The sequence below is a fragment of the Canis lupus genome, chromosome 7 (genome assembly GCF_011100685.1).
Source record: "Canis lupus familiaris isolate Mischka breed German Shepherd chromosome 7, alternate assembly UU_Cfam_GSD_1.0, whole genome shotgun sequence".
Taxonomy (NCBI): Eukaryota; Metazoa; Chordata; class Mammalia; order Carnivora; family Canidae; genus Canis; species Canis lupus.
This window is the reverse complement of record NC_049228.1, coordinates 986,548-1,010,980: the sequence shown is the minus strand read 5'-3', so window position 1 is coordinate 1,010,980 and position 24,433 is coordinate 986,548. Positions and strand designations below refer to the sequence as shown.

The 24,433-nt window shown below is 64.0% G+C and overlaps 2 protein-coding genes across 6 annotated transcripts; both read right to left on the bottom strand.

Moving 5' to 3' along the window:
- Nucleotides 1-3,487: 3,487 nt before the first annotated feature.
- On the bottom strand, nt 3,488-11,821 carry ARL8A (ADP ribosylation factor like GTPase 8A). 2 transcript variants are annotated; one of them, XM_038541888.1, is made up of 7 exons: nt 11,655-11,821; nt 6,809-6,889; nt 6,499-6,572; nt 5,661-5,754; nt 5,401-5,468; nt 5,122-5,214; nt 3,488-4,571 (listed from the first exon to the last, which is right to left on the bottom strand). In XM_038541888.1, coding segments are annotated over exons 1-7 (534 nt in total). In that variant the 5' UTR covers nt 11,778-11,821; the 3' UTR covers nt 3,488-4,570. The 2 variants fall into 2 exon arrangements, with proteins under 2 accessions (XP_038397816.1, XP_038397814.1); XM_038541886.1 differs by having other exon boundaries at nt 5,122-5,192.
- A 1,259-nt stretch (nt 11,822-13,080) lies between these two features.
- Nucleotides 13,081-23,145, bottom strand: PTPN7 (protein tyrosine phosphatase non-receptor type 7). 4 transcript variants are annotated; one of them, XM_038541883.1, is made up of 11 exons: nt 22,991-23,122; nt 22,325-22,466; nt 21,764-21,935; nt 21,132-21,315; nt 20,783-20,867; nt 19,698-19,774; nt 18,549-18,686; nt 18,106-18,216; nt 17,092-17,249; nt 15,787-15,900; nt 13,081-14,819 (listed from the first exon to the last, which is right to left on the bottom strand). In XM_038541883.1, exons 3-11 carry the CDS (start codon nt 21,883-21,885, stop codon nt 14,726-14,728), a joined length of 1,083 nt encoding a protein of 360 aa, XP_038397811.1. In that variant the 5' UTR covers nt 21,886-21,935; nt 22,325-22,466; nt 22,991-23,122; the 3' UTR covers nt 13,081-14,725. The 4 variants fall into 4 exon arrangements, with proteins under 4 accessions (XP_038397811.1, XP_038397812.1, XP_038397810.1 ...); XM_038541884.1 differs by having other exon boundaries at nt 22,334-22,466; XM_038541882.1 differs by lacking the exon at nt 22,325-22,466 and having other exon boundaries at nt 22,991-23,145.
- Nucleotides 23,146-24,433: the final 1,288 nt, after the last annotated feature.

Here is a 24,433-nt window from a genome sequence, read left to right as displayed (position 1 = left end):
CCCCTGTGCCCACTGGAGTTTCTTGCCACGTCCTGCCAGCCCAGACGCACCCAGCCCTCCCCAGGACAGGCGGCGCCCCTGAGGCTTCGTGCTGGCCACCTGGGCCCCTCCCGGCCGTGGCTGGAGTCCTGGGCAGCCCCCCGGCCCCTTGGCTTTCGCAGGCTCAGGACGCAGAGCACTAAGCCTCCCTCCTGGCCTGACCCGAGCGCCCTTGGGAAGCCGAGAGCTGCAAACTCGTCTCTCCTGGAGCCCCCACCGCACTCCCCTCTCACAAAGCCCCCATTCTGGAGGAGCCAGCGGCCTGCCCTCCGTGAGCCCGGGGGGCTTCCAGCCTCTGACTCTGAGAGCTGCTCTTGTTCAGCTTCTAGAACAGACTGTTTTGCCCATAGCCGGCCCAGCTGGCTGGTCCCTGTCTGCCCCCACCACACCCCTTCCTGGCAGCCAGAGCTCCATCCTGCGCCCCCAGAGACCCTTCGGCCCCTCCTGCTGGCCCTGCCCGGGTGTCCCACTTCCGCCGGGTCCCCCCGGCGCCCTTCCAAAGGCTCCCTCACCCTGCTTGGGCCCAGAGAAGCTGGCACAAGGTCAAGCACAAGGGACACCTTGGCCTCGGCCACAAATCACCCCCTGCTTCCTTCAGAACCGCCCCCACCGCCTTCAAGGGCAGCCCTGGGTGTCCCTGGCCACGCCTGCCTGCCAGATCCACCTGGCACATGAGCACAGGGCCTCGGCAGGGTCCCAGGGGCTCGGGAGGATGAGGGACAGCGGTCACTGAGAGCCCCGGGCTCCTTTGTCCTTGTCCACCCCACCCACACCCCTTGGCCTCAGCCCTGCCCGGCCCCAAGCCTCCTTCCCCCCTCTTGGGCATCTTAATGGCCTTGTTCTCCCTTCCTGGCACCCACCCCCAGGACGGGTGACGCCAAGAGAGAGGGAGGCCGTTGCTAAGTGATGAGGCTGCCATGCGCACAGTCTTTGTGCTGGGGAATGACACCCACCCATCTCTCCGCAGACCTGTTGCCACAGTGACCGAGGCCCGCAGCTTTGTCTGTAGAAACTTAAGATGGGTGGGTGGGGGCCGGGCTGGAGAGGGGGCCAAAGGGAGGCTGGGTGCTCCGAGGCTACTGGGGCCATTCCCTCCGCACCCCCCACTCCCCCTCCGCCCCCGCTACCGCCCCCCCAGTCCTAGCTGCACCAGTGGCTTCCTCCGGGCTGTAGGGAGGGGGCTGGGGGTGAACCGAGGTGAAGGCTGAGGGCAGGGGAGGGGGGCGCCTCGGCATCCTGTTTGGGACGCCTTTTCCACAGAGGGCGCCCACCCCCACAGCCCTGCCTCTCGGTCCAGCTCCGGGCCTCGGGGGTTGGGCGGTGGTGTCTCCGAGGCCCTGCCACCACCACTGCCTCCCATGCCTGCCAACGTGAAGGGCTTGCAAGATTAGTCAGCAGGCCAGCAGGCCTTGGGAAAGAGCCACCGTCCCTCCAGCCTGGGCCAGCTGGGGGAACAATGTGGCATTTGTTGCTTAGGGGTCCCAGGCCTGGGCTGGGAGGGCAGGTTGGCGCAGTGGTGGGCGGCAGATTCGAGCTGGGATGCTCAGAGGCAGCGCGGGCATTCTCCCTCCCTGGGGCGCACTCTGCACCAGCCCTCAGACCCTGACGCCGGGGGAGGGCGACCACCGGGCCTCCCACAGCAGCTGGGCGCCCAGAGCCCAGAGAACCACCTCCCGCCAGTCAGACTGGACGCAGTTGCCGAGCCTCTCAGTTTCCTCATCTGTAGAATGGGAATAAGCCCTCCTTTGGAGTCATTAAATGGGACAAGATATATACGGCATCTGGCGTGACACCTGGCACCTTTTCTTCCTTGCTCCCTCTTGGGAAATGAATTCCCTAGTACCACAGGGTAGGCTTGGCCGGGGGACTCTCCAGGCTCACCCGGGTTTCGGCACTTCAGAGGGTCCCTGGCACGGGCATTTACACATACACGCAGTCTGTTCCTTGTCCAAATTTTACAAGTTCTTTAGGCAGTTAGGCACCTGCTGTGTGCAGGCCCCAGGAGGAGGATGCCTGCTTGCTGCTCACCAGCTCAGCCCGTCAGGTCTCAGGTGTCACCCTCACAGGGGACGCAGGACGGGGAAAGGCAGGTCAGCCCCGACACCTGCCCCGTCCTGGTCCCGCTCCCTGTGTGAGGGACAGGCCTGTCCCGGCCTCCCAGGCCAGGGGCGAACCGCTGCCACGTCTGCAGCCAGGAGAGCACGGGGGCAGCCCGGTCCCAGCTGCCACCTCCTTAACCAGGGGGCACGTTTCCTATCCCTTAGAACTGGAAGATACCCTAAAATCATTTTGCTCCATTTGCCAACTTCCATCCACGTTCTTTCCTCAAACTCCCCTGTCGGTGGGGAACCACGTCCCCCAGCAAGTCATTTCTGGCCAGAAAGTATCTGCAGGAGGGAGCCCTGGACACCGAGGGAGGGCTGGGGAGGCTCAGAGCCCTGAGCCCTGGGGTCCCTGCTCCCAGATCCCAGCGGACCGCGGCTCCTTCTCCCTGCAGACGCAGGAGCTGAGGGCCTGGAGCGGCGCAGGGCGGGCTCCACTTTCCAGGTGCTGAGGGACAGGGGGGGCTGGAGGGCGGGGCCTGGAGGGGCTGGGCGGGGAGCCCGAAGGGCGTGGCCGGGGAGCCTGGAGGGGCGGGGCCTGGGGGCCCCCGAGGGGGCGTGGCCGGGAGCCTGGAGGGGCGGGGCCTGGGCCCTGAGGGGGCGTGGCCGGGAGCCTGGAGGGGCGGGGCCTGGGCCCTGAGGGGGCGAGGCCGGGAGCCTGGAGGGGCGGGGCCTGGGCCCTGAGGGGGCGTGGCCGGGAGCCTGGAGGGGCGGGCCCGGGGAACCAGGGGGCGGGGCCCGGGGCGGGGCCGGGACCCTGGAGGGGCGGGGCCGGGGAGCCCCGGCTTCCCGCAGATCTGGGTCAAGGCGGCCCTGGATTTGGGTGAGCCGGGCCCCGAGGCTTTGAGGCAGCCGCCGCGGGGGGGGGGCGGCTCCCGAGGCTGGGGTCACTTGGGGAGGGGACGGGGACTGAGCCGAGGACTAAGGAGCAGCCTGTCCAGGAGGCCGGTGGCACCTACCCGGCAGGGAGGCGGGGCCGCCCTCAGCAGCGCCCCTGGGGAACGGCGGGGGGCTGGGGGCGCGCGGGGGCGGGGCTCGGGCTGCGGCCCCATCCTGGCTGCGGGGAGCTCTGCTCCCGCACCCGGAGCCCACAGGCTTCCTCGCCCCGGCAGCTGCAAGCCCAGGGCTGGAGCTCGCGGCGTGTGCATGCACGTGTGCAGGCAGGGCCGCGGGCGGGGGGGGGGGGGGGGGGGGGGGGGGGGCACGCGTGCGGAGGCTGCTCTGTGGGTGCTATTGTGTGCCCGTGTGAGCGCGTGCCTCCCTCTCGGGGCGGTCTGTGCCCGGGGCGCCGCCCGCCAGCCATTCCGCGGCCTCCACGCACAAATAACCAGGTCCCGACACCCCCCCAACACAAAACTGGTCATTTATTCTTGTTGTTAGGAGGCAAAAAAATGTACAGTTACAAGAATCATTTTCCAAACAGAGGTTAAATATGAGCTAAAAGTGTAAAAAAAGGAAGAGGAACATCACTTTACAAATCATTAAATTAAACAAATAAACAAAACAAAACCCAAAGAACCAACCCCCCATGCTGAGTTCTCTCCTTGTGCAACTCTGCAAAACGAGAACAGAAAATGAGGTGGCCCATGGAGTTGGGGGCCCTGGGAACCGGGCAGGAGCCGGGAGCCGGCAGGAGGGGCCGTGGGGGCAGCGAGGAGGCTGGCCTCCCGCCCCTGCGGCCCGGTGGTCTGTGGCACTGGGTGGTGCCCGCTGGCCCCCACTGAGACTGGGGGCGGAGAGGGGCGCCTCTGGAGGCTCCCTGTCAGCCTGTGATATTCAAGCACTGCAGGGACAGGCCAGACTGGCAAGGGAAACAAACAGGACCTGGGGACGTCCACGGGTGCCCAGCTGGTACCTGCCCCAGGTGTCAGCCTTCACTTCCCTAATCCCCACCTGCCCCCAGGCCAGCCCTGCAGCTCTTTCCTTCTTTCCAGACCGTCCCCCTCCCAGATCCTGACGGGCCCCTGCAGCATCAAATGCTTGATTTTAGTCTTTGCTTAAATTAAAAAATTAAAAGATATATACATATATATACTGTACACACAGGACAAAAACAGAAGAGTGTTGAAAAGGGCAGCGTGGGGGGGGCACTGCGGGGAGGAGGGCAGGGGCTGTGGGGCTGGGTCGTTAGGAGGATGGAAACAGGGTGGGTAAAGGGCGGAGGGCAAGAGGTTAGGGGATCAGAAAGGGGAGCAGTTTATTTTACAATAAAATCAGGAGTTGAAACCTCAGCAGAACAGGACTCTGGGATCCCCAGAGGACCCCTCCCCACACTAAGTGAGGAGGGGCGGGCTTAGGGGGGACGGTGGAGTGGGCGGGGAGCTCGGCTTCGGGTTTGGATGACAGCAGGTCCCTGGTCCGAGGGGGAAGGCCCGCAGTCTCAGCTTCTCCGTGACTTTGAGTGTTGAATAAGCCACTGTAGGGTGATGTCTGGGCGGGGGACAACAGAGAAGTTTATAGGCCTTCCCACGGTGGGCCGGCTGAGGAGGTGCAAGGCACACCCAGGGGAGTGGTGGGAGCCCTGGGCCTACAAACCACGGCTGGGGATCAACTTTAAGGTCACCCAGAGCCAAAGCATGGCAGGGGTATCCGGGTGCTGGGAAGGGGAGCCGCCATGGACTGCCCCGCCCCAAGGGGCCTGGGCATCACCTCATCCAACCCTGGGGCCTAGGCATCACTTCATCCAACCCTGTGACGTTACAGAGGGTGAAGTGAGGCCCACGGAAGGGGGCGATTTGCCTAAGATCACACAAGCCAGGAGTGGGGGGAGCTGGGGAGGGCGAGGCTGACGCTCAGAATCTGAGCCCCCCGGGACCTGTCCTACCGAGAGCTAGGGACTCTGGGCGTCAAGGCCCCCCCGCGCAGTGGAAACCCTCGAGAGTCCTGCTCCAGCACACCCAGAAGCGCCTCCATGCCACCCACCCACCCCCGGCCCTGGCTGTCCCCAGAATGCCAGCAGCTCCCCCATACCCACGCGCACCAATGTTGTCCTTTTCTTTGCAGGAGATGGAGTAGCAGCAGATCTCTCGGTCCTGGATGGCAGAAAGATTCCTGGGGGGGACCAGAGGAGAGCCTGCTGAGGCTAGGACTGCCCAGGGCGCCTGGGGCTGGGGCTGGAGTCCGTCCCTTTTGCCCTCCCCACCCCCCACCCGGGCGGGGTGGGCTCTGCTGCTGCCAGGTGGCCACACTGACAGCAGCAGTGGGCGCCTCCCCACCTCCTGGGAAATCCGGGAGGCGGAAGGCTAGGGTAACCACTCACATTTTCTCAATCAGCTCCTTCTCGTCCAGTGCTCCCGGGAGGTCTCGCTTGTTACCCAGGACTAAGACCTACAGAGGAGGGACGGCAAGGACTTGGTCCAGGGTGGCCGGGCCAGGCTATCTGCTTCCCGGTGTGTCCCCCCCCCCCCCCCCCCCCCCCCCCGCCACCCTGAGGGCGCCTGGCCTTCCCCTGCTTCCTGCCCTGCCCCCAGTGACTGCCCAGCGGGCTCCTTCCCCTCCCGCTCCGTTAGGGCTGCTGACCGGGATGCCCTGCAGCTGGGGTTTGTCCAGTAGGTTGTGCAACTCGTTCTTGGAGGCCTCAATCTTCTCCTGGTCAGCGGCGTCCACCATGTACCTGGGGGACAGACGGCAGGATGGGGCAGGCATGTTGACACTCAGGGCTGAGAGGTAGGAAGAGGAGGAGCTGTGCTTGCAGGGGAAAACATCTTGTTCCGGCTCGGTCACCTCTGCATCTCTGGGCCACCTGGGCCTCCTCCACGGCCCGCCATTACCCTGTCATCCAGTCCCCTCTAGAGAAGCTGTCACACGGGGTGTGTGTGTGTGTGTGTGTGAAGCTTGGCCCTTTCAGATTAGGTGTAAATCCCTCCCAGTGACCCTCTTAGGTCTGCATGGGAAGACTGGCCATGGTTGAATGAAAAAAGCAAAGGAATCCCCAGATTTTCTTACAGCGAGATACTTCTAAAAAACAGTGAAAATGAAACAATCTTTTGTTGGGCATGTATATACATACATCTACATACAGATAAGATACAATTATTTTTAAAAAGCAGGGGAATGAATCATTTAAATCACGAAACTCAGGATGGTGGTAACTCTAGGTTGGGGGAGGCAGGAAGACACCGGTGCCTTCGGTTGACACTCTGGCCCTCAGATTGGCCGGGAGGTGCTCCGAGTGCTTCGCAGGTGAGAAACATGCGGCTCGTGAAGTAAAGGCAGGCCCCGCATGGACTGGACGGTGTATCATGGACCGAGGTTTGTGACTCATCCGGTTCTGCCCCATGGTCCCCGCAGGCAGGGAGGCCGGGTGGCAGGGGAGGCTGAGCCCCGCGTCCTCCTCCCCACCTGGCCCTGCACTTACACGATGGCGCTCACTCCTCGGCAGTAGCGCTCCCACATGCTGCGGAATCGGGGCTGTCCCCCGATGTCCCAGAGCTGAGTGAGAGAGAGGGTGACATGTCTCAGCAGCAGCCCAGCAACCTGACCCAACCGGCTCCCTTCCCTCCTGTCCCTACAGCCCTTGGCCTGCCTCAGGCATCTTGCGGCCTTTCCCCAACTCTCCCAGCCTCTCCCGCCTCTCCTCCCGGGGTCTCAGACACCCTCCCAGCTCCCCCCGGCTGCCCCGCCCCAATATGCACACAGGTGCTCTTCTTCGCCTTCCTGCCGCTCACCTTGATGGTCACGTTCCCTTTGGTGATTTTGCGCATGTTGAAACCCACGGTGGGGATCATGTCCTCATTGAACTGTCCTGACTGCAAGGAAGAGTCAGAATTGGAAGGGGGGGTACAGATCGGTGGAACCCAGACGCGCCGTCCCCGGCAGCCACAGCCATGAGGCCGCGAGGATAAAGCAGAGGCCAGGCCAGAGCCTCGCGGGCCCTGTATGCAAGGGGCACGGGGCCATCTCCCGAGTGTCCCCTGCTTCCCAGCAGGACGGCCGTAAGCATCTCAGGGGCCCACCCCACGCCACAGCCCCCCCCACGCCACAGCCCCCCCCAACCCCCACCCCCGTGAGCACGAGGCACCTCCCCTCCAGGCACTCTCAGTCTCAGCCTACACCGAGAACAAATTCTTCCTGAGGTCTCACCAACATCTCTGTGTTGGAACAGAAGCCCCTTTACTGTACTGAGTCTCCAGCGGAGCAGAGGAACAATGAGCTCCCAGCAAAAGAATTTCAAACAGGTCATGGTAAAACAGTGGGGGGACCACAAGGGAAGCGGGCATACGGATCTTCAAACTAGCAGCAAACAGTGGGAGGGAAGATGAACAGGGCCCCCCAAAGTGCAGTGCACACCCAGCAATTTCTGGACTGTCTACGGTTCTGGTGTATTTGCACTACCCTCCATTTGTTAGGGGGGGTGATCCACACTCTACATCCCCTGTTGCCTCCTGCGTCCCCACGAGACTGAGCGCTTCCTGGGGCGGCGAACCCTGCCCCCCCGTTAACAACACTAGCACGTGTCTGCTGGATAATTAGGAGTGGACTGTAATTCCAGACCCCACAACCCAGTTTTTGAATTCTAATGATGTTCGTTTCTCCCCTTCTACATTGTCTCCAAGATGTCTAGATTGCTCTAAACCAGCCCCAGGCTTGAAGTAAGGCCAAAAAACTCCCTCCAAGGTCACCTCCATGTTCACAGGTAGGACACTTGTGTTTACTACCCGCCTCCCCCAGATGCAGGAGACGGGGCTTCGGTAGCCTGGAATCTCAGGGTGACAGCCGTGTCTCTGAACCATGCCATTGTCTGCTGCTAGCTGGTAGCAATAATTTGCCTCAGGTCACGTAAAAAAGTCAGAGGCTCGGCATCAGCCAGGATGGAGGAGGCATGAGCTCTTACTCAGAGCCTGCAGGCCCGAGTGAAGACTCCCAGGGTCCCGTCTGAATGAGAGTGATTGGTTCCCTTTCACCTGCGGGAATTGCCCAGGCTCATGCTCCAAGGCCCGGGAAGTGAGGACTGAGTCCCCATGACGGATGCTCACGGCAAGGTGCAGGGAGCAGGTCCCTAACCTGCGGGCCACACAGATGGACTTCGGAGAGTCCCTGAACCCCCTGAAACTGCACCTGACCTACATGTGCAAAATTTCGGTTTGTAGGGACACCTCTCTGGGGAAAGGGTCTCTAATGTGTGTTTTGTTTTAGAGAGAGAGTAAGTGGGGGTTGGGGAACAGAGGGGGAGAACATCTGAAGCAGGCTCCACACCTGCTGTAGAGCCCCATGAGGGGCTCAATGTCACGACCCTGAGATCCTGACCTGAGCTGAAACCAGGAATCGGAGTCGGGTGCTTAATTGACTGAGTCACCGAGGGCCTCTAGTTTTCATCAGATATCAAAAGGGTCCAAGAGCCCTAATAGTTAATCACCGAGAGAAAGGAGTGCCCTGGAGGAGGACGGCTTCCCACTAAATATGGAGACCCTAACCACTTGCCCTCTAAGTCCCAGACCCCAGCAGGGTGCCAGGGTGGGGGTGGGGGTGCCTGCTGGACCAAAGTCCACTCCTCCCCCATCTGGGCTTATGAAGAACATAAGGGTCTGAAGAAGAAAGCCCAGTTTTTGTTAATCACTCATCATGATGCAGCTTGGACAAGACACTTCAACATCTCTGGGCCTTGAGGTTCCCTTCTGCAAAATGGGGAGAAGGGTTTTTGTTTCCTAGAGACTGGAAAACAGGCTCACAAAGTGCTTGGAAATGGTCTGGATATACATGAGAAGCCATCTGGCGTCTCTGGCAACTAGAAGACCCACAGGCTCCCATATAAATGAGAAGCCCAGCCTGGCCGCATGTGATCCTGGGCTAGGAGGCCCTTTAGGGAACAGGCTCCCTGGCACCCATATTTCCAGTTCAGCTGTGAACCTAAGCTAAGTTGGAACCAAGTTATGACTTCATTTCCCTGCTAACACCTCCTGATCTCACAAGCTGTTCGTTTAAGGTTGGAAGTGACCCCAAAGTCACCTGGTCTAACCTCTCGTCCCAGACTTGAATACCCTGTGGCTCATTCCCTCTTAGGTGGGCTCCAATTCTCCAAGAGAATTCTTTATAATGAGTCAAAAATCCATCTTCCTATAACTGCCATCCCTTGCTCCAAAGGCTTGGGAACCCCAAGACTAGTTCTTGCACAGGACAGTCTTTTACATATTTAAATGGCTTGAGATATTTGAAAATGGCTCTCTTGTTTCCCTCAGGCAAATCATCTCCTACCTTCTACATGACAGCTTTTTCAGAAGAACTCCAAACCTAAGTTTTAAGTTCTTAGAAGTGGCGAGAAGTCTCTACATAATTTTTTTTCTCCAGTTCACATTAGCCTGCTGAGTGGCTAAGACACATAAACTCAATTTTATTTACAGTCGGGCCTCATATAGTGAGTAGAAAAAGCCAAATGGGAAAAAAGCTGAGGCAAACAGATGCCAAATGAACAGGAAAGGTGATTCAGAGTCAGTAGTGGGCATGGGAACAGAGCCCAGGGGTTCCGATTCTTCATTTCCTTCTGAAAGACGCTCTACTGTGGTTATACAGCAGGTGGGCAGAAATGTGAGTGCTGGAACCCGGGAGGATCTGAGAACACCAGTTCCCCTGATGCTAGAACTCCCACTGAAATCTCCATGAGGGGTGGTTTTTCTTTAAAGGGAAATTTTGCTTGCACTTTTTAGGATGTGAGAGCCAAAGTGGCAAATTTAATTTCAAAAAAGGGAATGCATGGGCTAGGCTGTCTCTGTACATCCCGGAAACTCTGACCCTGGCAGTGTCATTTGTGACTCTTGAGTTCTGTTCCTGTTCTGGACGTGATGCAGGTCTAGAGGAGGCCCTCCTGGCCAGGGAGTGGAACCCACCCAGGGGCCTGTGGATCTCCACCCAGGAGCATGACATTCATAAATGCCCCATGAGAGAAGCTTCCCTGGGGCCTGGAGGTGACACCTAGGCTGAGCCATCAGAGCAGCAGCAACTTGTTCCTCCTCTTGGCCTTACCCTGGAGACATGTCCCAGGTCAAAATGCCTAGAAGCCGAGGCACCCAGGCCTGCAGGATCAGAGTCCAGGCATTATGCTCCTGCCCAAGGGGCCCAAGGGCTTGAGTCAGTGCCAAATCTAACTAGGGGCCAGACTCTAGGGCCAGAGCCTGGGCAGACGGGAGCTCAGGGGTGCACGCTGCCTAGGAAACCGGCATGCCAAAACCCCCAGCAGGGGCCCGAAGGTCTCACCCTGGCAGATGAGGAGCCAGGAACCATGGGGTGGAGGAAGGAGCAGAGGTCATGTGCAAGGCATGTTTGGAAAAGGGAAGCTGGTGCCTAAACATGTGACCATGGGTCACCCGCAGCTCCAGGCCGGAGCCGAGGCGAGGTGCGGCCCTCCCGCCTCAGGCAGCGCTCCTCCTGGGATGCTGAGATGCGTCAGGGGGCCCTCTTCTTCCAGGAGGGCCGGGAACGCGGGCGCAGGGAGGTACCTCAGGTACCTCAGGTACCTCGCTGACCCACCACACTTCTTTGCTGACCTATCTCGCGATGCGCGTTTTCGGGCACTATGTGGCCAACCCGGCCTTCTCGGGGAGCATGCTGGGGCGAGGCGGGACCACCCCGGCCCGGCCTCAAGGCCCCCCGGAGTCCCAGGCCCAGTGCAGCCGGGTCTGCAAGGCAGGCCGCAGCCATTACTGCAGCCTCAGCTCACACTGCCATGGAGCTCGTCTTCCCTTTTTCTGAGACAGATTTTAACTCTTTCCCCACCACTCCCTGGCTGCGAACCGCCAATCGCGCCGGCCGGCCTCGACCCAAGGCCTCAGGGCTCCGGGTCCCCAGGGTGGGCAGCGCCCCTCCAACTCGGGCTGCGGTCCGGGGCTCCCCCCGCGGCAACTTCTGGGCGCGGCGGCCTCTCCAAAGTCCCTTAGGAGGCCGCCCTCCCGACCCCCAGGACCAGGACGCCGCGGGGTCGCCCAGAGGAGCCGCTGAGCCTCCGCTGATGCCCCGGCTCCAGCCCCGGGGCTACCGCCCCTCCCCCTCCAGCGCCAGGCTTCCTCTTCCGGCAGCGGGTTAGAGCCGCGGGGGCACCAGGGGCGCCGAGGGTTAGAGCCGCGGGGGGTCCGAGGGTTAGGGCCGCGGGGGGGTCCGAGGGTTAGGGCCGCGGGGGGTCCGAGGGTTAGGGCCGCGGGGGCACCAGGGGCGCCGAGGGTTAGAGCCGCGGGGGGTCCGAGGGTTAGGGCCGCGGGGGGGTCCGAGGGTTAGGGCCGCGGGGGGTCCGAGGGTTAGGGCCGCGGGGGCACCAGGGGCGCCGAGGGTTAGAGCCGCGGGGCGGGGCTGGGCTCGCCCGCGCCCCCTCCCCCAGCCGGCCGTCCGCACGCGGGGCGGGGAGGCCCGAGCACTTTCGCCCCGTCATGCCCCCTCCGCGGGGCCGGGGGCGCTGTGCCCTCTGGCGCCCCCGCCCCCCCTCGCGCGCCCGCGGCCCGGCCCCCGCCCCGCCGCGCCCCCCGCCCCGGGTCCCCGCGGCCGCGCTAGGCCCCAGGCGCCCGCCGCTCCCCGCCCGCGCCGCCCGCGCACCGCGATCACGTTGACGAAGGTGGTCTTGCCCGAGTACTGCAGCCCGACCAGCGTGAGCTCCATCTCCTCCTTCCAGAACAGGGCCTTGAACCAGTCCAGCAGCTTGTTGAACAAAGCGATCATGGTCGCCGCCGCCGGCCCCGCCCGGTGCCCGCCGCCGCCGCCGCCGCCGCCGCCGCCGCCGCCGCCCCTCGCTGCCCTCGCGCTGCGGCCCGAGCGGCCCCTCCCGTGCGGCCCGGGTCCGCGGCTCGGAGCGGGCGGAGGCTGGAGCGCGGCGGCCGACGACTCGCTGCCCCGGAGCCGCGCGCCGATGGGTGTGGCCTCGGCGCCCCCGCCCCCGCCCCCGCCCCCGCCGCCGCCGCCGCCGCCGCCGCCGCCCTCCGCCGCCGCCGCCGCCGCCGCCGCCCGGCGCGCCCCGGGCGCGGCCCCCCCCGACCCCAGCGGGCGGCCGGGGCGCGGGGCGCGGGGCGCGGGGCTCGGCCTGCGCCTGCGGGCGCCCGGGGAGACGCGCCACCCCGCGGCCCTGCCTCCCGCCCGCGCCCGGCACCGGCCCGGCCCTGCGGCGGGGGATGCGCCCGCCAGGGGGGGGGGGGTGGTTGGCGTCCGGCAGGCAGAGAAGGACGCTTCACCCACTTTCCGGGGCCTGCACGGAGGCTGATGGAGGCTTTTTGTTCCCGGGTCCTTGCCCCGGAGCAACCTAAGCAGCCGACAGTGACCGACAGTGACCACCGGGCCGGCCCGTCAATGCTCCGTCTTGTCCTGTGACCCACACTCGCCCTCAGCTGCTGGTTTGGGCAGCCCCGACCCCAAGTGGAACAGCTGCCCGCCGGTGCTTCTGTCATCATAATCCGTAGATAAACCCCTGCAGGGGAGGGGCGGTTCCAGGGAGGAAGACGGGCAGTGCTCGGAAAAGTTGGCCTGTTTTGGTGAAAGCCAAAGTTTTCTCCCAAAGGAGAGCCAACGGCGGGAGGCACAGGGCGGGCCAGGATGCTGCGGCCTCCGAGGATGCGGCTGCAGGGCCCGCTGAGCCCCCGAGCTGGCCGTTCCCCCCAGGCCCCAGGGCAGTCCCGACCCAGGGCGGGTGCTCCTTAGTATCTGGTTTTTCAGATGTACTCACAGTTGGGCGTCCGACCCAAACCCTATGTGTCAGGCCTACCCAAGGAGAGCCTGGATGACCAGTGGCCAAAGTGGAGGGATCCCAAACTATCATCCTTCTAGCTACTGCCTCTTCTAGGTCCCGACCTAGCTCCAAGGCACCCCTCTGCCCCACTTCCTAAACTGCAGTGTCACTATGCCACGTCTCAAGAACTTCTAGAAACATGCATGCCCTGGGGTAAGGGTCTAGAGCTCACTCCTGGTCTGTGGCATCTTACTCTGTTGCTGTGAAGAGGCTCCAAGGCTTGAGAAAAAGATGGGAAGAAACGAATCAGTCATCCAAAAAAGCCTTTATTCTTCTACCCGGTCCCTTCTCCAGAGCTTGTACTAAGTTCTAGAAGGGGTGGGGGCGGCGTACCAGGGAGGGGAGCCTGCGGGCCCACGCTTACACCTCTGTTTCCCTCCCTGCCCGGTCTGAGCTGGGCAGGCTCAGGCACTTGAGAGCTCCTGCCCCGCAATCCGGGCGGGCACAGCCTGTGCGCACCTCCCATCAGGCGCAGGGAAGGTTGGGGGGCTGGGGACCCAGCTCCCGGGGCTGCAAGGAAGGAGAGATTCCGTTGTGAGACCAAGCAGAAGCATGAAAAAAATGAACCTCCGTGTCCACACTGCACGCTCTTCAGAAGGGGCGTCATGCACAAGGAGACTCGGCTGTTCTCCAGGCTCCAGCTCCTTGGGGGGCTCCCGAACCGGCATCAGCAAAGGCAGCCCCTGGGGGCTGAGCACCCAGAGGGTGGCACTTTCCTTCACCCTCACGAGCAGCACATCTTGGATTCGAGGATGAAGGACCGGAGGTCTCCCGGGGGCGTGCAGGTGAGCCCTGAGAGTGATGGTGGGTGCCCTGGAAACTGTGCTGATACTGAGATGCCGAAGGGCGTTCGCTCTCTGAGATAGACTCAGAGGGATCCCAAATTAGCCTGAGGCCCCAGGTCCGCAGGGAGCGCTTTCACCCCGACTTGCTGTGGAAACAGCCAGGCTCTCCAGGCACACTCTGCAAATGCAGGGGGACGGGGGGGGGGGGGAGGCAGGGGCAGGCGGCTGGCTTTCTAAAATCAGGCCAAGCCCTTTGTTTCACCCTTTCTCCTCATTCCTTTGTACCTCCTGCTACCGAGGGCTCTCCTGAGGTCGTGGAAGGAAGACCGAAGATGCTGGGCCCTCCCACGGAGCAGCTGGGGTAAGCGGCTGGCAATTATGGAGGCAAGGACCCCGCTGGACTTCTGAGGGGTCCCCACGCCTCCCCTCTTCCAGAGGTTCCGACTGCCTGGCCTGGTCAGCCCTGGAGCCTGATCCCAGGACTCCAGTGTGGGCACAGGGGCGGTCTGGGGCCTTGTTGCCCTTCGGTGGGTGGTATCCAGCCCTTGCAGGTGTGGGGCGAGGAGACAGTCCCTGCGGGGATGCTGGGAACGTGGCCACGGTCAGGACCAGGCTTCTCTGGCATCCGGCCTGTGCTTGGGCAGGGCCAGGCAGCCGATGGTCTTGGGTCACTGTCTCGCCGGCCCCAGGACGGGGGCACAGCTGGCGCGGCTCCTGGGAGCTTTTCCCATTGCTTTCGCCATGGCAGGGAGGCACCTAATGTCCACGTCCCAGAGATGAAGCTTGCGGAGCGCTGTGGGCAGGACCCGGACACCTGGGCTCCTTTCTCAGCTGTCCTAAATGCCGGCTCCTCGCTCAAAGCCCAGAGGGACACGGGAGGTCCCCCAAGCGTCCGTTTGGGGCCGCTAGTGGAAGCAGAAGGGCGGCCCTGCTAAAGCCCTGAGTCTGCTGCAGCCTCCTGTGGCCGCGCGAGTCCACTGAGAGGGGCAGCCCTCCCCACGCCCCTCCAAGGGGTCCCTCAGGTCACGAGGCCCACGTTCCCAGCCCCCCCACCCCACCCAGGCCTGGGGGAATTTGGCCCCTGGGCTGGTGGAGGGCCCCCGGAGTCAGGGGCAGGGCCCCTCCGGCAGCTGGGCCGCATACAGGGCCAGGGTGTGGTGCAGGAACTGGTACTGCTCCGTGGTCTGGATCATCCCGCCCCTGTATGGGAAGCACGCAGACGGGGAGTGGGGAGGGTGGGATCAGGCCTCAGAGCCCTGCATGGGGGGTCCTCCCAGAGAACTGTCAGCCACTTCCCACCTTCATCCTCTGAGCTTCCTACGCCCTCCGGCTGCCCCTCACTCCTTCCCTACAAGGAAGGCCCCTCTGCCCCATAGTCAGGGCGACTCATACTGAGACTTGTTCTTCTCTGACCCATTGGCTCCCAAGGCAGGACCAGGCCTCGAATTTTCCCAAACCTCAAAGTTTCCGCCTCCCCATCTTAAAAGCAAGCATAACCATTCCATATATCTGTAGAGTAGGCTCTTATATACGAGAAAAGGGAGTTAACTCTTTCCTTACACCAGCTCTCGGGGGAAAGAGCCATTATTTCTCTCCAGATAAAGAGATGGGGCCTAGAGAAATACCAAGACAGCTCGGTAGGTGCAAGTCAGAAGGTGCACCCTGGTTCCCATGTCCAGGTCCAGGGCCTTCCATGCATTATCTAGAACCAACCGTACCCTGTTCTTCCACCTTCCCCTCAGTAGGGAATTTGGAAACAAAACCCAAACAGATTTGTGCTCAGATATCCACAGAGTGGCGTATTTAATTCTCAGCCTGCAAAGCTAAAATTCTAGTCTTTCCTGGGCGCTAGTTGCAAAAGAAACAGATCTTTAAGCCAAGAGTCCCTTTCTTCCTCAAGGGAAGGGCCCGATGGCGATGTGCCTGCAAGTTCTGTGGTGCCCAGGAAGCACTGATGCCAGTCCTCAGGTTGTGGGTCCCACCCACGTCCGCAGGCCCGTCCACCCACCCGTCCACCTCCAAAGACCCGCCTGTCCACCTGTCTACCTCCGCGGACCCACCCGTCCCCCTCCGCAGGCCCATCCTATCCACCCATCCACCTCCGCAGGCCCATCCCGTCCACCCGTCCACCTCCGCAGGCCCATCCCGTCCACCTCCGCGGACCCACCTGTCCAGCCGCAGTTGGCACACAATGCCCAGAATGTCCACTTCCCCTCGGGCCTTCAGCTGTTGGCAGCCAATGCGGGTGGCGATGAAGCAGCCGGTCCGGCCAATCCCTGCACTGGACACGGCCGGGAGGGGGTGGGAGGTTACAGGGCCCAGGGAACGTGGCCCCGGGCCCCAAACTACGGAGAAGCAGGGGGAACTTAGGGCACTTTCTTTGGGGGTGGAGGCCTGGGGATGGGGGAAGCTGGCGAGACTGTCGCGGGTGGGAGCTGGTGCTGGAGGAGGTTACGTGTCCCTAACCCTGTCCCAGGGCAGCGGCCATCCCTGTGGACGCTCGGATGACCGTCTCCTGCTTAGCAGCGGGCGGTGCTTCCAGCTTGGGGCCCCCCCAAGTTTGCTGAGCCCCCACCCCGCCCTCTCCAGCCGTGAGGCCCCCCCACAGCTGCTCATGCTCAGGGGACCTTCCCGGCGCCCCCTTCTTTGGGGAGACTTCTCGTCTGAACCCCGACAGAGGTGGCCTGTGGGGAGGGGGCCCATGAGTCCCTCTGCCTGTGCTTGTGCCCGTGCTCTGCTCTGGAATGGTGTCCTTGTGGGAAGCGCGTGCCTGTTGCCCCCTCCGTCCCACTCAGCTTCTCACTCTGCAGCCTAGTATTCCTCTGGCTAAATCCAAGTTTCTTAGCCAGTCCCAGGAGGCGTCTTGTCACGGGCCTTCCAGAGTGACTCTTAGCTCTCTCCTCGCCTCCCCCACGTGACCCCCAGGCCCCCCATGTCACTCTACTCCAGCAATGCGTCCGTTCAGAAATTCTGTCGAGGGGCCTTTGCACATGCTGTTCCATCAGTCGGGAGCGCCTCCCCTTTGCATGCCTCACTTGGCTACTTCACCTCTCGGGCTTTCACTTAGTTTAAACGTCCTTCCTCCTGGAAAAACTTCCCTGGCCCAAGTCTGGGATGTGCGACTTGGTCCTGTGCTCCCCGGCACCGCCACACAGCCCTCATCACCCTGTGTTGCACTTCGTCCTTTGATGTGCATCCTTCCTGGGGCCGTAAGCCAAGCTGTCTCCTCAGCAGCAGGGGCCATGACCCCTGCCCGCCCCAGCCGACGGGGAAGCTCTCTGATAGTGTCCGCTCTCTGGCCTGTGCCCCAGTGTCCGGCCCAGGTGGCCAGGCCCTGCCTGGAGGAGAGGATGAGCACGTGGTGCTTGCTGGTGGCCTAGAGGGCCCTTCCTGGGAGAGCTGGGCCTGCCCGACGCTGTCCTTCTTGGGCCCCTCCGGGGACAGACCCAAGGCAAGGACGGGGGCCGCGTACCTGCAGTGGACCACGATGGGGCCGGTGCTGGCAGCCGCCTCTGGGCTGTCCTCCACCTCGGCCACCAGGCGCAGCAGGGGCCCCGCCGACTCCGGGGTCTGGTGGTCAGGCCAGGCGGAGAAGAGGACGTGCTTCACTGGCCGGGTCTCCTCCTGGTGCTGTTACGGGGACAGGCATGAGGCCCGGGTCAGGCTGGGGCACCGCCAGGCTTCTCCTCTGGTGCCAGGGGTGGCGAGGGCCAGAATCACCCCATGGACCGAGCGGGTGGGATTGGGCCTCCCCTCTGCTCCCCAAGCCCCACCACTCCCTGTGCCGACGCGCCTGGAGGACTGTGCCCACCGACGGGGAGGGCCCAGGTTCAAGCCCTGGCTCTGCTCTAACCAGCACGTGACTCTGGGCACGTCCCTTAAGCTCATTCTTTTTGCTCAGGGAAAGGAGGCAGTGGTACCGTGTAGGACACTTCTCTGGACGCCTGGGGGATAATGAACTGATAGAGGAATCCTTGGAAAAGTATGAAGCGCCAGGTGCTGATAGAAGGCACTTCCCAGCCCTTGGCGTGTGTCACCATGCGTCTCCCGCCCTGGCTCCTCCAGCAGGACTCCGGGACCCCACCTCTCCTTTCCGGGGCCTCCTGGTGGCTCCTGTGGGTTCGTTGGCTCTGCCCTGACACTAGGGCACTACCTATGCTTCTCTTTCTTCTGTGCCTCAAGCTCTTCTTTTACTTTCTAAAAGATTTTGTTATTTATTTATTCGTGAGAGACAGAGGCAGAGACACAGGCAGAGGGAGAAGCAGGCTCCATGCAGGGAGCCTGACATGGTACTTGATCCCAGGACCCGGGGTCACGGCCTGGGCCGGAGGCAGACCCCCACCGCTGAGTCCCCCGCCCCGGGCCCCTCAAGCTCCTCATTTAGATGCGTGTTTGAGAAGGTTTGGAAGCGCGAAGCCCTGGCTCCCCGTGAAGGGTGGGCCTGAGTTTCCGGGTGGAGGTCAGGGGCCGCCGGGACTTCCTGTACCTGGATGCTGAGCTGCCGCACAGTGTACTCTGGACATTCTTTGGTGTCTTGGATGCGGATCTGGAAGGGTCCATAGGTCTCCTCTTCTGTGGGCCAGTAGTGGACACATTTCTAGGAGGGAGGGAGCTGGGAGTCAGAGGGGGAGTGTCTATCAGTGGAGCAGGGCCAGGATGCCAGAAAGGGGAGTGGGCCCCTCTCCTGCCCACTGGGGGGCTATGGGCGGCCTGGGTCAGCCCTGGGGCAGGGGGGCTCCTGGAGCTTGGCACCTGCTCGCTCCTCCCCGCCCTGCCTCTGACACTCAGAACTTTCTGAGAGGCGCAGACTGGGGCAGGGGGCGGGGGTGGGGGGCCTAGTGCTGAGCTGCCCCCTAGGGGGTAGGGGCCTGTGAGGTGCGGGAGGGGGTAGCCGGGCGGCTCCCTAGGGACTGCGGCCCCACCTCCTACCTCCTTGCCCTCCCGGAGCTGAGTGAGCATGACGATGAGTGACACTTCCTCCTGCCACACCATCTCCCAGAAGTCCGACACAGTGTTGGGCATGGGGCCCTGGGTGGCAATGTAGACCTTCTCCTGCCCGTCATAGCCCTGGGTGGGGGGGTGTGCAAAGGAAGGGCGGGAAGCAGTGAGAGAGGGCCGGGGCAGTGGTGGGGGGACCTGGACCCTGCAGGTCCTGGGATCAGGCCGCCCCACACGGGCTCCGGGAGGAGGAGCACGGGTTCAGACCACCGCTCTGCCCCCCTCTGCCGCGGGAAGCGGGGTGGCGGCCTCCGTAAGCCTCAGCTTCCTCCTCTGGGAAGTGGGCTCGTATCTGGCATGCGGGAAGCGGTACAGATCCGATTCCAGAAAGTGCACGGAGAGGCCGGCGCCTGTTCCGTCCTTTGGTCCTTTGTGGGGCGCGTCCCCTGCCTCCCCGCAGCCTTCTACCCGCACAAAAGAAGAAAACCGCGTTCAGCCCTTGGTGGAGGGACCGGCTGGCCGTTCCGCATCACTTTTACATATTTAGTAGCAAGATGCACTCGGGGCTGCGGCCCCTTCCTGAGCCCTCGGAGCCTCAGCTCCTCCAGATGAGGAAGCCCAGAGAGAGGCTGCTCGCCCCGTTTCTGCGGCTCATGGGAGGTCTCCTTCCGACCGCCGTCCTTGCCACCCCGGGCCACTAGGGGCGCTGCCTGGACAGCTACTTAGGGCCCCCGCAGAGGTGGGGAACCCGGGTAGGGAGCCACCGCCCCCTGGTTCCTACACTGATGTTAAACCATCTCCACGAAGGAGAGAGAGAGAGAGAGGAGACAGCTAAGAGCTCCTTTGTGTGCAGCACCTTCCAGGCTGAGCCCCGGGATGGAGGGGGCGGGGCAACGGTGCGACTTGCTCCCTGGGTGCAGGGCGGGCGGGGATGAAGGGCCCTGGGCTGGTATCATCCCAGCGTAACATCTGCTCTGTGCTCTGGCTGGTGGCCGGGGCCCCTTCGGGGTCTGCCCCAGCTTGGCGGGGCCGGGCAGCGGTGACTGGAGCGGGACCCACAGCTGGGAGGTGTTCTCTGGGGACAGATGTCCTCAAACACAGCCCACTCCCCGCAGGGCAGCGGCGGCCAAGGCCACTCACTCGGATGTAGTTGGCGTTGATGTAGTCTCCGTCCTCTTGGCTCTGTGCCCGGCCCAGGCAGACGCGGCTCTGGGGATCTGGGAAGTAAAGATCAGCAGAGGTCAGAGGTCAAAAGGGGACCGACTAATGCTAGCTCCCACGGGGTCAGGAAGAGGTGAGTCCCCGCGCTTGTCACAGCGAGTCCGGGATAGCAGGTGGCCACGGACCCACTAAATTACTTCGTGTGCAGACAATAGGAGCCGCAGAAGGCCTCTGAGCAGCAGAGGGACGTGAGCAAAGGACCTCCCGGGGCGGGTTGACCCGGCGGGTTGACCCGGTGGGGCTGTAGGGGACGGACTGTGGAAGAAAGGGTTTGGAGCAGCAGGGGCTCGTGGGCGGTCGGCGGGACACTCCAGCCCGGAGGGTGGGCAGGGGCGGAGCAGGACTGTGCCAACGGGGACGGAGAAAGAGACGTCGAGGAGAAAGCGTCTTCTCTGACGGTGAACACGGGATGTGGACGAGTGACTTGCTAAACTCGCACGGTGGTGACGAGGCGCCAGGACTCGGGCTGCACTGGGCCTGCCCAGCTCTGCCTCGAGCGGGAGGGCTGTCCCCACGCGAGTCCCAGCAGGGACGGAGGCCGGGCTCGTGAGCAGGGGAGACAAACTCCCCCAGGGCTGGCCTGGTTCTGGACGGGGCCCTGCAAGCGGGGGGACCTCCCCTCCGTCTTTGACTTGGGCCGGGACGAGGGCCACTCCCTCCCGCTCCCTGGGCTGAGTGCTGACCCACCAGGCGGGCAGGGGCAGGGGCGGGGGTGGGGGCGGGGATGGGGGCGGGGGCGGGGGTGGGCGGTGAGACGGCCTCAGGGCTGGGAGTTGCTGGAGGTGGGTGGGCAGCGGCAGGAGTCAGTCTCCCAGGGTCTGGAGCTTGCTTCTGTGCGGGGCCCTGGGCCTTTAGGGCCTGCGGGGTCAGCCCCTCAGAGCCCCGGACTCCCATCCCCAAACCTGCCACTGCTCTCGTAGACGCGCCCTCGCTGGGGCCGCGCCTGTCGCCCTCACACCGTCCAGCCCAGGGACGGCTGCACTCCCCTGACACGCGGTTCTTACTCGGCAGGATGGTCTTGTAGCGGTCCTTGGAGGCGTGGCCAGGGATGTCCAGGTCTTCAGAGTTGACGAAGTTCGAGGGGATCTTCTGGCAGAGGGAAGAGATGAGTGAATATCGACCCCCGTGCCCGCCTGCCCCCGCCGCCCCGTCCTTGTGTCCACAGGGGCTGATCCCGGCAATTCCCTCCTGGCCTCCGTGGGTCTGCAGGGGTGCAGCGCAGAGGGGCCCACGGGGTGGTTTTCTCCCTCGTGGGTTCTCTTTCCGGAGGCCCGAAGACAAGACAGTACGGTGCCCGCTGGCTGGCTGTGCTTCGGAGGCACACAGCACCGCGGGGGGACCCCAAGTTCTTACCAGGAATTCCTCCTCCAGCTGTTTGGGACTGGGCGGCTGGTGCTGCAGGGCCCAGCGGGTGAGGGGGTGTCCAGCTGTGCGCAGAAAGTGCAGGGTGACCTCCCGGGGCGTGTTCACTGAGCAAATGGGCTCCACGGCCCCCAGGGACCGCACATCCAGCATCAAAGCGACGTTGGAGCCCCTCCTGTGGGCACGACAACACCACTGGCTGCTGCTTTTTGCTGTTGCTGGTTCAGGGCACGTCTGAGGAGGCTGCTCCTGGTCTTCCCCTGGGCGGAGGCCCGGTGGGTTCGAGGGCTCTGGCCCCGCTGCGTTCCCTCCTTTTGTCACCTCGACGCTCCAGCTGCCTGCCTGCGCCCCTCCTGCCACACCCAGAGCGTGGACGAGCCCAGACCCAACACAGCCCTGCTCCAGGGACTACAGCCCCGCCTCGGGTTGGGGAGCAGCCCAAGGAGGCGGGAAACTTTATCCCGACCTGTCAGTGCATGCAAATGACATGCAAATGAGCACATCTGGGTTCCTTTCCAGGTTGGAGCCCTCAGCCCTCGGCCTCGGAGCTGTAGGGGCAGGCAGAGAGCACCGCGCAGGGTCTCAGGGCTGGGACACCCCCCGCCCCCCAGGAAAGGCCTCACCTCTCCTGCAGCCGCACGTGCTTCTTGGCCGGAGCTTTGCTGGGTGGCGGCTGGGTCATGGCTCCCCCCAAAGACCAGGTGGACGGCCGTGCTCTCGAGCACCCCCCCCAGTCCTGGACCATGCTGGGCTGGGTGCTGGCCTGGGGGAGGCTCACGCAGCCATGAGGTTCACCTGAAAGACAGGGCCCTCGGCAGCTGACCCCGGCCTCTCTGCCCACCTGAGAGGCACCCAAGCCCAGGCCCGCCGCCTGCTTTCTGGCACCTCCGCTCTCAGGTGTCGTCCCTTCTCCGAGCAGAGCTGTCGTTTTCACGGCAAGAAGGCCGGGGTCCCTACGAGGGGGGACCCAGGGCGGTGGGGTGGCCGGGGTTGGAGGAGGGACCCAATGAGGTATGGAGCTTGTGCGGGGAGGCAAGGTCAGGAAGGGCTCCAGACGGAGGGGGATGGGGGGCAGAGGCTGCCCGAGGCTGGAGCACAGGGGGCCCGCGCGGGGCCCAGGTAAGGAAGGAGAGGGAGGAAACAGGAGCCGCGCGTTCTGCGTGGAAGGGAGAGAGAAAGCTCACGGAAGCCACCTCCAGGCCGGGCCCGCTCCGAGATGAGAGGTTTGAGGCCTCTCGCGGCGGCAGCAGCAGAGCCAGCTGGGGACCCTTGGGGACCCTGTCCTCGCTGCGGGCGGGCCCAAGGTCATTCTGGCTTCTGAGGTCTCTGTCCAGGGAGGTAGGCTGGGGGTGTTTCCTTCTTCCCCGCCCATCCCCCCACCTCCCGCCTCTGTAACCGTCACAGGAAATGGCCTCACAAGCCCTTGAGCGGCAGCGCATGGTGAGGCGACAGCTGGGGGGACGGGGGGCACGGAGGTGGTGGGCCTGAGTCCTCCTGGGGGGGACCGTCCCCACCTCCCAGAGCCAGGCCGTGGCGTCCGAGGGGTGGGGGCGGCGGCGGAGCCGCTAAGCCCCGAGGTGAGGGGACACCCCGGCCGTGCAGATGTGCGGGGAGCGAGAAGCTCGTACGAAGCAGGAAGGGATGGCTGGCCTCTGGTCCCCCTGCAGCGCCCTGGGGCTCCCTCCCCGCGCCCCTCGGGGCCGTCTGATGGGGCAGCACCCATTCCCCGGCCACACAGCGTGGCACCCCACGCAGCCTCGCTCCCACCTGCCCGGAGTGCCCCCCCACCTCCCCGGGGTCCCCACCACCCCAGGACCACGGGGCCCCTCCTCCACCGGTCAGGGACTCACTGAGGCAGCCGTGGCCTCCAGGCCGCCTCTTGCCAGCTGTCTGTCTGTCTGTTGGTCGGTCTTTGAGGGCTGAGGAAGCTTCAGGAAGCCAGCTTCCTCCCTCGCCCCTCCTCGCTGCCACCCACGCACACCCCAGCCGCCTGCTGCCCTCCTGCGCCTGCTGCCACCACCAGGGGTCGGGTGCCTCTCGCCTGTGCCCCGGGGTGGGCTGCCCGGGTCCCTCGGGCGGGGGTGCGGGGACGGAGGGGGCCGGACCGCTCCCCGCCACCCTGGCTCCCCTCGCCCCCCGCCCGCGTGCTCCCTGGACTGTTTGGCCTCTGGGCTCTGGTCACGTGCAGCGTCAGCCCGCTGCCCCCAGCTCGCTGCTGGTTCTGGTCCCGCCGGCCCTGCCCGGACACTGCTTCCCACTGCCCTGCTTCTGCCTCGGCGCCCTGTGGTCCGGGGAGCCCTTGCCCCCTTCAAGCTCTGGAGTCAGGGGCAGGGGCTGGGGCACCTGCAGAGGTGGCTGTAGGTGGTGGGGCAGGCTGGGAGGGAAGCAGGGGCAGAAAGGCCCAGGCCAGGCCAGAAGGGCCGTCCCTGGGACTCGAGCCGCAGCCAAGCTGCCAGCTACCTGTGGTGGCGATGGACCAGCAGGCCCGGGAGTGGGTGGTAGACACGGTTCATAGGAGAATCTGGGGGGCTCTCCCCCTGCCTCCCCCCCAGCCCCTCCAGTTCTCCCCAGCATCCTGACATCAGTTCAGCAGACTTACAGATAGTGGACAGTCTCTGGCCCTCACGGGGCGCGGCGGGTGGGGTGGGCGGGGGGTGGGGGACTCCCATGCCTTCTTCGCGTCTGGGGTCCCAGGAAGTGGCCCCTGCGCCCAGGACTCCAGCGCCCCCTGCCCCCGCCTCGCCTCGGGAGGCCCCTTGCTGGCCAGCTGCCCAGCGGGTCATGCTCGCTGCACGGCTCCTTCCACCTCGTAACACCGCGAACACCCTCCCCGTCCCGGCCCCAACACGCGCCATCCCCGTCCTCTTGCGTCCTCCCATTTCTCTGATTCAGCTGTCAATGGTGACAGCAAAAAAAGAAACCATTTTCAACAGGGGGTGGGCACACAGGAGGGGCGGTGGGGAGGGGGCTGGCCATTGGGGGGGTGCTTGGGGCCAAGCCCGGGATGACTCTGCGCAGCTTGCGAGGCCTTCCAGCACCTGTCCGTGCTCCCGGGGGTGCGGATCGGGAGCCGGCCCCTTCCCGGCCCCTCCAGGGCTGGCTGGTCCCGGAGGCTTCTTCACTCTGGGGAGTGGGTGGCTTCCCTGAAAGGAGGAGCTGGAGCAGTAGCTGGCTCTGGTCCCCAGAACAGGGCGGAGGTGGGGGCAGGAGAGCCTGGGAATCCCTGGTCGACCTTCGGGAAGGGACCCGAGGTGGCTTCTGCCTCCACCGCTCCCCCAAACCCACCAGTGGGG

Bases quoted from the DNA above. Each gene is read 5' to 3' on its own strand.
- PTPN7 (XM_038541882.1), bottom strand. From the start codon at position 21,885: ATGGTCCAGGACTGGGGGGGGTGCTCGAGAGCACGGCCGTCCACCTGG. The intron at 21,316-21,763 runs GTGAGGCCTTTC...TCGTGCCCACAG, and splicing joins CACGTGCGGCTGCAGGAGAG to GAGGGGCTCCAACGTCGCTT. The intron at 15,901-17,091 runs GTACGCGGCCCC...GGCCGTGTCCAG, and splicing joins CCCATCGTGGTCCACTGCAG to TGCAGGGATTGGCCGGACCG.
- ARL8A (XM_038541886.1), bottom strand. From the start codon at position 11,777: ATGATCGCTTTGTTCAACAAGCTGCTGGACTGGTTCAAGGCCCTGTTC. The intron at 6,890-11,654 runs GTGCGCGGGCGG...TCTTCCTTGCAG, and splicing joins CCTTCGTCAACGTGATCGCG to TCAGGACAGTTCAATGAGGA. The intron at 5,755-6,498 runs GTAAGTGCAGGG...TCTGTCCCCCAG, and splicing joins CGAGGAGTGAGCGCCATCGT to GTACATGGTGGACGCCGCTG.